The sequence below is a fragment of the Tenrec ecaudatus genome, chromosome 6 (assembly GCF_050624435.1).
Source record: "Tenrec ecaudatus isolate mTenEca1 chromosome 6, mTenEca1.hap1, whole genome shotgun sequence".
Classification (NCBI taxonomy): Eukaryota; Metazoa; Chordata; class Mammalia; order Afrosoricida; family Tenrecidae; genus Tenrec; species Tenrec ecaudatus.
Genome location: NC_134535.1, coordinates 147,503,869 through 147,515,978, shown reverse-complemented (window position 1 = coordinate 147,515,978; position 12,110 = coordinate 147,503,869). Strand labels below are relative to the sequence as shown.

Here is a 12,110-nt window from a genome sequence, read left to right as displayed (position 1 = left end):
TTTTAGGCATATTGAAGTTGTATTTTAATTCTAGAAAAGGAATGATGACAAAAATCACCTTCGTTTTTATCACACCTAAAAACGGATCGAGTGTATAACTCAACATAAATGGAGCTTTCTTTAAAGTATAGCTATTCTGTCTCCTGCCAGTTTGTGACAAAGTCCCTTACCACAATTTTAAAACAATAGTACTGCATTAGGTTTCATTAATCTTATTATTATTATTTCCTTGTCCGCTCCTGGTAAACTATCATTTTTCCTGCAAGGTACAGCCCCGAACAACTTTTTCATAAAAAATAAGTAAACCATGTCTGTCCTGACTCATGACAATTTTATGTGTGTCACAATAGAACTCTACTCCATAGTTTTCCCAATCTGGTGTTTTTTTGAAAGTAGATCACTGGGTCTGTCTTCTAAGCATCTGGATTGACTAAAATCACCATTCCTTTGGTAGCAGCTAAGAGCTTAACCATTTTCATCTTCTCCCTTAAAATCCAATTCACCTATTGCAGACACCTCCTTCTCTTGTGCCCCAAACTCCAATGCAGGGACCTTCCCTCCCCCACCCCCCCCCAAGCATCTCCATGAATGGGCATAGCATCGAGCACAAGGAAGATGATCCTTGTGGTGTCTTATACTTTGCCAGAAAGAATGCTTTATGGGATTTCTGTATAGTATCATTGAAATGTGAAATAATGAATCAGGGATCATTTCCATAAGGGTTGCAATTGGGAGGATACATTGCTCTGTAAATTGTGTTTTCCTTCAGAAGAATTCATATCCTTGCAAAAATATCCTCGTAGCAAACTATGCAATCATGAGCTGGGCAACAAAGGGGGAAGGGTCCGAAGCTACTACGCTCAACAGAAAGGCTAATTGAGGACATTCCATAGCAGAAGGCATATTGCTTGGCACCCAGATTCCAGAATATGGGAGAAAGACAGCATGACACAGCAAGTTCGTCTACTACTCTGGGTTTCAGAGAATCAAAAACTCTCATGTCTTGGCTCAGAAACTCATTTGCAATTACTGACCGCAGAGAGAGCTCTCCTGAATTTTTATTTGCTAGAAATGATCTAACTGGGGATTCAAAGTGTACTTCTGAGTCTGTGAAAATGAGCAGTACACATAATACTTGAAGTGCTTTGCTTTGTACTCTTGACTAGAAGAAAGCAAGTCAACACAATTAAGTTTGCCTAGGTTTGTCTCTCAGGGAACGTTTTAACCAGCCAGTCTAATTGAAGGAAAAAGTACATCACGGGCAGGCTCAACCATTCATCGCTCAGGTCAGGGGGAGAATGCCCACTGGGCAGACTGTCTACTGGACATTATACTCCCCACCCTTTTCTTATCATCCCCCCCCATTCTGAATAGAATTAAATCCAAATTAACACTATTCTAAGGTCTGTAATAGATGTTAAAAGGGTGATTGCCTATCAAAACCAGGCTAGAGGTCGCACTGAATGATTCAATCCGGTCATTCTCCCTTCCACAGATGACCTTGCTTATGGCGTCATTACTGATGCGCATGCGCTTTGTGCATCAAGTGTCAACCATTTTATCCACATGAGTATTCAGGTATTTCAACCCACAGTTCACACAGAACTACCATAATCACACCAAAATCATTTTTCTTAAGTGTTCCTGCTCAAGACTGAGTACCCTTGGTTTTTGTTCCACTAATGAACACAAAAGTCAACATATGTCTGCTTAACATTCCAGACAAAATAAATAGTATTTTGAGTTCGACTTAGACTAGCTCGAAGGAAACTGTGTTCTCTGCTCTCGCCTCCTAGTTTCTGCAAAGATTATTTACATTAACGTTCGCAGTTTTATAGTGATAGACCAAACACCTTGCTGAATTCTTCATTCCTTTTCTGTGAAGCTCCTTCGACCTTGGGACACCCCCATATATATCACAGTAGAGCGAAGGTCCATAGTGTCAATGGCTAATGTTTCAGAAGTGTGTATGATACAACTCTGCATGAATTCTTCCCTCCGACCTTTCCATTAAAAACTAACATATTAACCATTTGTAACATCCAGAGTCCCTTGTGTATTGACTTTTAATTGACGGAGAATAAAAATTAATTTAAAACTAGCATGGCCTACATGGGATTGTATGGTCTGACTGTTATCTGTAGCTCCACTTTATGCTCCCATCACGCCTTCTTCCTTCCCCTTCCTGATGGCCCCATCTCCTTGTAAGCCTTCTGAGTAGCTAGAGAATCACCATCACCCACCCCAGTTATACTCACTACATCACTTGCTGCTCAGCTGTGAACCTATTCCTACTTCAGTGTATCTTCTCCTTTAACATTTCTTTGATAACCTTTTGGAATTTCCACCTACAAGAATGTCAAAAAGTAGTATACTGCTGTTTTAGTTCATCCATGAAGAAGTTTATTCAAAAAAAGAATTTAAAACATGTTTCTGTGATCAGTTGACTCCAGATAAGTTTGTTTGTTTGTTTTATGTCAGAAATACCATTACATTCGTTTCATTCGGGTGCCTTCAAAGGACTTGTGAGGTCAGGGCTCATCACACATCTCTAAGAAAGCTCAAGTGGACATCTTCCCACAGCATGATAGATTTGGAACAAGCTTAGAAGCATGCTGCCACACATAAAAACAACCGTTTATGATCCATAGGTCAAGTGTGTTAAGGATGGTCAGAGGAAGACCTCAAAGAAGACCATCAATCTCAACAAATGAAGAATGGCTTGGAACTTCAGAAACTGGTGAACAAAGACTACAGTCACAATTGGTGAGATGACTGTTGTATCTGGGATCTCACATGATTTGGTCTAAGCAAACCTTAAGCAAACATCTTGACCAAATCAAACTTTTGGTTAAATCAATGCAAACAAAACATTGCAAGAAGACAGCTACCTTAAAGAGCTTCTCTTTCTTTATTTTCTAATCATTTTTTGGGGGGCTCCTACAACTCTTATCACAATCCATTCATTCATCCATCCATTGTGTCAAGCACTTTTGTACATTTGTTGCCATCATCATTCTCAAAATATTTGCTTTCTACTTGAGCCCTTGGTATCAACTCCTCACTTTTACCCCTCCCTCCCAGCTCTCCCTTTCCCCTTGAACCCTTGATAATTTATAAATTATTATTATTTTGTCATATCTTACACCATCTGGCATCTCCCTTCACCCACTTGTCCACTGTATATCACCCAAGGAGGAGCTTTATGTAGATCCTTGTAATCTGTTCCCCCCTTTCTACCCCACCTTCACTCCACCCTCCTGGTATCACCACTCCCACCGCTGGTAAGAGCTTCTCTTTCAATCATGATTAAAGCTAATGAAGACATTTTATGGGTGAATTATACCCATTAATGAGTCTTAGATTTACCAATATGATCAAAATGATAAGGTCCAATCCAAATAGTGGCTCCAAAGAGACCTACCAGGCAGAGGAGACAGTTCAGAAGGTCATGGTAACTGTTTTGGAATCTGAAAGAAGCCGTCTGGAGGACAGATTTTCTTAAAGGACGCAGGGCAACCACAGGGGCTGATTCAGAAGAGGTTTTAAGAAATTTGGGCAGCATGGTTGATTTTAAAACTCAGGAAAATTTCACTGACAAAATATTTTCTATAATAATTAAATACTTGCTCATCTTGGAAGGTAGTAAGACTGGGGAAGGGCTAGAAAAACCACCTTCAGAAATGTTAGACCTAGAGGAGGAATATGTGAGGAAAGTGTAGTGTCACAATTTGATATTTTTGTTTAATAAAGGTTTTTTCTGATTTTGTAGCAAGTGCTTGAAATATTACCTTTAGAAGGGTATAAACCTAGATGAAGACTATGTGGAGAAATTGTAGTTTCACAATTCAATATTTTTGTTTAATGAAGTGTCATGATATGGTAGCAATACTTTTGTTTTATTCTCACACAAATTGGTTTACTTGTTTAACATGTAGGAGGAATCATCAGTTGTGTAAGAAAAGGAACCACTTTTTCCCCATCTTGTTCCTACCTATCAGTTCTCATAGAGGTGACCACAGAATTGTCATTAAAAGAGAATTCCTTGTTGAATGGCTAAAACTGTATTATATTTATGAATGCTAAAATTCAATCAAAACTAAGGAAAATAAAACTAGGATTGATGTTCATGCTTGAAAATAAGATACTGTAGGCAAACTCCTACAAAGAGCTCTAGTCTTGGAAATTCATGGGCACGGGTCTACCCTGTCTTTTAGGGTCACTACGAGTCAGCGTCAATGCAATGTCAATGAGTCTGGCTTTTTGTGAGTGTGTGTTGTAGGCATTTTATAGTTTGTAAATGCTAGTTGACAATTTTTTAAAAAATGTTTTATTAGGGACTCATACAACTCATCACAATCCATGCATACATCAATTGTGTAAAGCACAACTGTACATTCGTTGCCCTCATCATTTTTAAAGCATTTGCTCTCTACGTAAGCCCTTTGCATCAGGTCCTCTTTTTCCCCCCTCCCTCCATGCTTGCCCCTCCCTCATGAGCCCTTGATTCTCTTAGATTCTTGTAATCGGTTCCCTCTTTCCAACCCACTTTCCCTCTATCCACCCAGTATCGCCACTCACACCTTTTACGTACATAAATTAATTACATATGACAGCTATTATTCTAGGAGGTTAATACAATTATGTTTCCCCTAGGTTTTTTTTTGGGGGGGGGTTCTTTCTCCCCTAGGTTTTACAACAATCCCTGAACACTTCACATATAAACAAGAGACCTGAGTTGCTCCCTTTGTCCAAGCTGACTAATCCTTGTATCACTTAGACAATACACAAACTAACACAATTCAGGTATACCAGCCACATCATACTGCTTTGAGTCTTCTTCTTCTTTTAAAAAAGTCGTTTTATTGGGGTCTCGTACAACTCTTATCAAAATCCCTACATATATCCACTGTGTCAAGCACATTTGTACATTTGTTGCCATCATCATTCTCAAAACAGCTGCTTTCTATTTGAGTCCTTGGTATCAGGTCCTTATTTTTACCCCTCCCTCCCCGCTCTTCCCTCCCTCATGAACCCTTGATAATTTATAAATTATTGTTATTTTGTCATGTCTTACACTGTCCCACATCTCCCTTTATCCACTTTTCTTTTGTCCATCCCCCAGGAAGGAAGTTATATGTAGATCCTTATAATTGGTTCCTCCTTTTGACCCCAGCTTCCCTCCACCCTCCTAGTAGCTATCACCACTCTCAGCACTGGTCCTGAAGGGATCATCTGTTATGGACTCCCTGTGTTTCCAGTTCCTTTCTGTACCAGTGTGCATCCTCTGGTCTAGCCAGATTTTCAAGGTAGAATTGGGATCTTGATAGTTGGGGGGAGGAAGCATTTAAGAACTAGAGGAGAGTTGTATGTTTCATGGTTGCTTCCCTGCACCCTGACTGGCTCTTCCTTTGATCACCACTTCTTGGGTTGATGTTTTCTTCCCTCCCCAGCCCCCCAACCCCACCCACCCCTCCTAGAGTTGGAACTGTAGTGTACCTTGTTTATATGCATTCAGCTTCTTACTGGATTTTGCCCTGAGCATTCACTCAGCATAGCTGCTGGACCTTACTGCATGACCCCATCCATTACTAAGTGCCAGATCATAATCCTTTGAACCCAATTGGCTTTGAATATTATAAAAGGAAGAACATATAACATCAGTGCCAGGTCAGGGCAGTGTGAGAATTAGGCAAATTAATGTTGGTGGCTGTACCTCTCCCTGCACCCATATCCCTCTCAGAGACCAGGACCAAAGTTGGACATCGCCAGGACATTGCTTTTGTGATGATTTTCAGTGTCTTTAAGGTGTAGACTAATAAAAATGAATGGCAAAATTTCCAGAATTGGAAGAGACATTGGAAGTATTCTCAGGGATAGGGCGCTACATGGATATTAGAATAGCTTATTTGATTTTAAGTTACATACATGAATCTGGGATGATGTTAGGTATATTTAATCTAAACACATTTCCAAATGTAGAACATTACTGAATTATTGGAAATATATTATTGAATTTCAACAAGACATATTAAGAAAGTAAAAAAAATAGTGAGGTGGGGACTCTGATAGCTGTCAGATAAGAGCTAGGCAACCATGCTTCAGCTAGATGATAAAAGTCTTCTACAGAATGTACAAACAGACTAGTCAGAGAAGATCTTCGAATCACTGTAGAAGAAAAAGACAACTAACAAGCCATTTCTGAAGTAAATACCGGGTCTGAAACTAAATAGTAAGTAAAAGACACTGAAAACTCAAAAACAAGCCTCCACTTTCACAGTTCCCTACAGTGCCTATGGTTACTAGGCAAGGGAAAACTGTAGCCATATATTTAACTCATTTCCAGCATAAAAATCAAGACAAGAACCTCTGCCAAATCCTCACAGTTCTTTGCTTCTGACTCCTCCTCAGAGTTACCAAAGTAATCCCAGTCTAGAACAATCCCCAATTCTTTCAGAAGACTGAAGGGTCTTCTGAAAGACCCTGCCGTACTGTGAACAGCCACATTTTTTTCAAGCTGCAAATTATACAAAGCTGACTTCGTTTGCCTACAAATCAGTACTCATTAAAAAATAACTCATTAAAATACAGTCAAAATTAAGTAAAGTAAAAAACACATCCACAAAAGAGGAAAGAAATGAAAATAAGGAAATAATTAAGTAAAGTTAGGTTAAGAAAGGGATTCTGTGAAAATACTCTCTGGTAATTGTTTTTTTAACCTAAACCTCGAGTTTTTAATCCTATGAGTGGTACTACGATCAGAGGAGACAATCTATATAAAGTGCTGAATATAATGTCCATCACAAACTCAGTGTACATCTGTATCATTATTCTTACCATCACAACACTACCATCATCGTTATCACCATATCATAGGTCAAGATCCACCTGTGATTGCACTGGTAAGAAGCTTCATGCTCACTTGTGTGAGCACAACACATTCAAGGGACATTTACCAACTGAAAACTAGGTTTATTCATTTTTCACATAAGGGACTGTGAGAAACAAATAGAACTCACATTGAGCTGAAGTTCGTCTGTCCACTGTCCAATCAGGCGGTATCCAGGATTGGTTGTGTTTGTTGTCTGGTACTGAAAGATGTCATAGCGTCCAGGTGCATCCCCGTTCTTGTTAAACAGGACTGGGGTGCCAGCACTACCTGAGAGAGACATGAAGGAGAGGAATTTTGGAGTGAAAAAAGATAATCAGGGGCGATAGTCTGGACACCTGCTGAAAGACCAGCTCACAAATGTCCCTAGTGTTTAATGGATCCTCTAAATATAGCCACTGAAACTCAGAAGTTGCTATGGATGCTAATTAAAGAAGGTGGGGAAATAACTCAACTCCTTTTCAAATACTTTTCTTTATCAATGTTGCTGCTCACTGTCACCAAGTCAATACTAAAATACAGCAATCCAACTTACAAAAGTGTAGAATACTGCCCCATCCTGTGCCATCCTCACAATGGTTAGGTCTCTGCCCATTTTGGCACAAATGATGTCAATGCATCCCTTCCCAGGTCTTCCTCTTTTCCCCTGACCCTCTGCTTAACCAAGATAATGCCTTGCTCCAGTGCATTGGTCCCTCCTGACAGCACGTATTGTACAAAGTATGTTAGACAAAGTTTCGCCATACTTACTTTTAAGAGAACTTTGACTTACTTCTTTCAATAAAGATTCTGACATGGCATTATATAGTCAATATTCTTCTCCAACACCATAATTCAAAGCACTAATTATTCTTCAGTCTTCCTGATTCACTGTCCAGCTGTCTACAATATATCTTACTATTTTATTCTAATATTTCCCCACCTGTGAGGAGTAAATATTATTTTCAGACTAACTTTAAATTCAATTAGTATAATTGTGGTTGTGTGCCACTGAGTCAATTTTTAACTTGAAGTAATGTCATGGGACAAAGTAGAACTATACTCAGAGGTTTTGCAAGGGGACCATCCTTAAAGGAGCAGACGACCAGGTCTTTTGTTTACGTGACATTGCTGGTGACTTTGAACTACTACCATTTTGGCAGTAATAGCAGTCGGATACATAAGCATTTTAAGACCAGGCCTCCTTTGTGGTAGTTCTTATCAAAGTATCATTCTTTATGCATGACACTAAATTTTAGGAGTAAAAATTGTTTACTAAAAGCACAAATGAGTAAATGAATGAATACAACAAAAAAGGCAAACAAAACAAAATCACTTACTTAACGGGGGTACTGGGGACGGAGGGGGAAATGAGGAGCTGATACCAATGGCTCTAGTAGAAAGCAAATGTTTTTGAGAATGATGATGGCAAAAAATGTACAAATGTGCTCAACACAATGGATGGCTGTATCGATTGTGATAAGAGTTGTACAAGCCCCAAATAAAATGATTTTTTTAAAAAAAATGTGTGTTTGGGTAGTGATTGACTTATTTTTAGTTTACTTTATATGCAAACACCCTTTAAAGTGTTGAAAAGCAGGGATGTTACTTTGAGGAATAAGGTGCATTTAACTCAGCCATTGTATTTTCATTTGCCGCATATGTTTGTGAAACGTGCATATTGGATAAGGGAAACTGAAGAAGAGTTGATGCATTTGAATTATGGTGCCGGTGAAGAATATTGAAAGTAGCATGGACTGCCAAAAGAACAAATAGTTACCTGGTAAGTACAACTCCTTAGAGGCAAGGACTTTGTCTCACATACTTTGGACATGTTATTAAACAAGAGAAGTCCCTGGATAAGGCACCATGCTTGCCAAAGTAGTTGTGGTTATTAGGGGCCATTGAGTCACTCTTAACCCTACAGAATGAAGCACTGCCTGGTTCTCATCCTCGCAAATGGTCCCTATGTCTGAACCCTGCGTTGCGATCATGGTGTCAACCCATTCCCTTGAGGACCTTCCTTTTTGTCAGTAGCGCAAAAGAGGATCACCCTACATGTCTTTGATAAGGTGCTCAAATACAAGTGCAATGAGAGGATGGTGTAGGACAGGGCTGTGTTTCATTCTGTTGTTCTGACCCAGTGCTACAGCCTGCCCTGGTGATTTGTACACACATCCCAAGGATGCACATGCAATGACTTCACACAAATCAAGTTACTGTAGCCTGCTATGCTGATGAAGTATCTGTGCCTACCAAGAGGGGTTTCAAGATGGGAGAGCCACGATTTGAAAGTGAAACCCACATAAGCAGAAGGAAGAACAAAGAGAGAAGAGGCAGAAAGAAAGTGCTAAAGAATCTCCTAAAAAAACTTTAGGACAAGCCATTGGCTGTAACATTGACGGCAGAAAGAGGCCTCGGAGGGACCCTACGGCTGAAAGAGTGGTAACGGGATAGGGACCAAGCAACCTATCATGAGGGGCTGAGAAGTCTCTTCTCAAGGAGTCAGAAAGAAACCTGCAGTCCGGGTTCAAGAGAGGCCTGCAAACCTAAAAGAAGGTGCATGCAGAGCAGAGAGAGGGGCCTACTCGCCTGTACGTCTAATAGGCATTGAAAAAGCTGTTAGGGATATGCTCAGTTCTTTTATTTTTAGGGGTGGGGCAGCGGGTGTAGGTGAAATTCAGACTTTACTGCATGCTTCCTGATCCTGATTTTGAGTTGTACCGTAATAAAGGACTTGATGTATTAAGTTTTGTGTTGCCATGGTAATGGATTATCAAATCCAGAAGAGACACAGATAGTTCCATGGAGGAGAGAGTTGGCAGCAGATTAGTTAAAAGTTTGGAGAGTGGAGATGTGTCTGATATGGACCTCATAGGGAGGTCTTATGGATCTTGATTCAGAGTGATGTTGTTCCCCAGAAGTTAGTCGGGTTCTGAAGTGACTAGTGAGAGAAATAAGCTGCCAGGTGCCTCCATCTTCAGCAAACAGAGAGCAGGATCAAGTCATTACTAAGTAACCAGGACACCCACCAGTTGCTAAGTACTAGGACAATCACTGGTGCTCAGGCACCTGGGGTCTAGAATGTGCAAACCAGATGCATTAAGAAAGGGGAGGGGGGAGGTGCATCCACTGGAGGGTGGGAGAAAACACTTAGGAGAAGACCTTTCGGAAAGTTTGTTAACCCCACAGTACTCAGCCAATGAGGAACCAGGGGAGGGAGCTTGTGAATCAGGGGATAAAATGCATTCTGAGGAGCTGTGAGGCACAGCCCACTTTTTATGCCCATTGGTCTCTGGGGTTGGGTGCCCGATTTTGCAAAATTCAACAATAAAGACCTCTCTCTTGTTAAAGTGAGTACAAGTTGGATTTCTTGAGCATTTGTCTGTTAAAATTCCGGGATAACTGACCCCACCATGCCGAGGCAAAATACTAAAAGTGTGCAGTAGAACAGCAAGGGGAGCCGAGCAAGGAAGTCCCCAGGGAGTAACAAAAATAGACTTTGCGGGGCATGGCACCCCATTAAACAGAACCTTAAACACTCCTAAAGTTCAACAAACAGATATTGAACTATTTACAGGCTTTTCTTTTTTTGTTGTTGGTATTTGTGTTGTTTTGTTGCTTTGTTTTACTCTGTGCTGTTTTTATGTATATTATTATCTCTGCACGTCTATCTTGATAGGATAAGGCTGGATAAACAATCTGGAGGAAAAAACAATGGAACCTATGGTTCCAGGGGGACATGAGTGAGGGGAAAGGTAGGGGAAAGGAAGTGGTATAAACAAGTCCAGGGACAAGGGAACAACAACTGATCTAAAATCAGTGGCGAGGAAGATGTAAGAGACCTGATAGGATTTAATCAAAGGCAATATAACCGAGAGGAATTACTGAAACCCAAATGAAGGCTAAGCATGATAGTGGGACAAGAGGAAAGTAAAAGGAAATAGAGGAAAAAACTAGGAGGCAAAGGGCATTTATAGAGGTCTAAATACAAGCATATACATATGTAAATGTATTTATATATGATGATGGGGAAATAGGTCTATGTGCATATATTTATAGGTTTAGTATTAAGGTAGCAGATGAACATTGGGCCTCTACTCAAGTACTCCTCAATGCAAGAACACTTTGTTCTATTAAACTGGCATTCTATGATGCCCATCTTCCTGACACAATTGCGAAGACAAAGTGGGTGCATAAGCAAATGTGGTGAAGAAAACTGATGGTGTCCAGCTATTAAAAGATAATGCATCTGGGTCTTAAAGTCTTGAAGGTAAACAAGTGGCCATCTAGCTGAGAAGCAACAAAGGCCACATAAATGAAGCACACCAGGTGTCAAAGGGATCAGGTATGAGGCATTGGGTAACAGGCATCAAAGAACAAAAATTCATATCACTGTGAATGAGGGGGAGTGCAGAGTGGGGACCCAAAGCCCATCTGTAGATAACTGGACATCCCCTGACAGAAGGGTCGTGGGGAAGAGACAAGCCAGTCAGGGTGCAGTGTAGCAATGATGAAACATACATCTTTCCTCTAGTTCTTAAATGCTTCCTCTCCCCCACTATCATGATCCCAAATCTACCTTAAAAATCTGCCTGGACCGGAGAATATACACTGGCACAGATAGGAACTAGAAACACAGGGAATCCAGGACAGATGAACCCTTCAGGACCAGTGGTGAGAGCAGCAATACCAGGAGGGTAAAGGGAAGGTGGGGTACAAAGGGGAAACTGATTCAAGTATCTACATATAACCCCATCTCTGGGAGACAGACCACAGAAAAGTGGGGGAAGGGAGACCTCGGAAAGTGTAAGATAAGAAAATAATAATACTTTAAAAAATTATCAAGGGTACAGGAGGGAGGAGGGAGCAGGGAAGGAAAGGAAAAATGAGGAGCTGATACCAAGGGCTCAAGTAGAAAGCAAATGTTTTGATAATGATGAAGGAAACAAATGTAGAAGTGTGCTTGACACGGTGGATATATGTATGGATTGTGATAAGAGTTGTATGAGCCTCCAATAAAATGATTTTATTAAAATCCCATGATAAAAGTTCATGGATAAACTCACATGCGAAAGCAATCTGCCCCAGTTCTCTCTTGAGAGACCCATCGAGGTATGGGGTCAGAGGTATTTTATTGATCTGTCAGTTAGTTACCAACAGGAACTAATATGGCATCCCGGTTTTTGCCAAAGTTTCTCACACCGCTCTTCCATTTCAATGAGGCCCTAACAAGTGTCTT

At 40.4% G+C, this 12,110-nt stretch overlaps 1 protein-coding gene across 1 annotated transcript in view; it reads right to left on the bottom strand.

Annotated features, from left to right (window-relative positions):
- Nucleotides 1-12,110, bottom strand: part of GRM7 (glutamate metabotropic receptor 7) — a 1,162,681-nt gene that overhangs the window by 365,055 nt on the left and 785,516 nt on the right. The window contains exon 7 of the mRNA XM_075553170.1: nucleotides 7,020-7,159. Within this exon, the coding sequence (XP_075409285.1) occupies nucleotides 7,020-7,159 (140 nt within the window). The remainder of the gene's footprint in view (nucleotides 1-7,019; nucleotides 7,160-12,110) is intronic.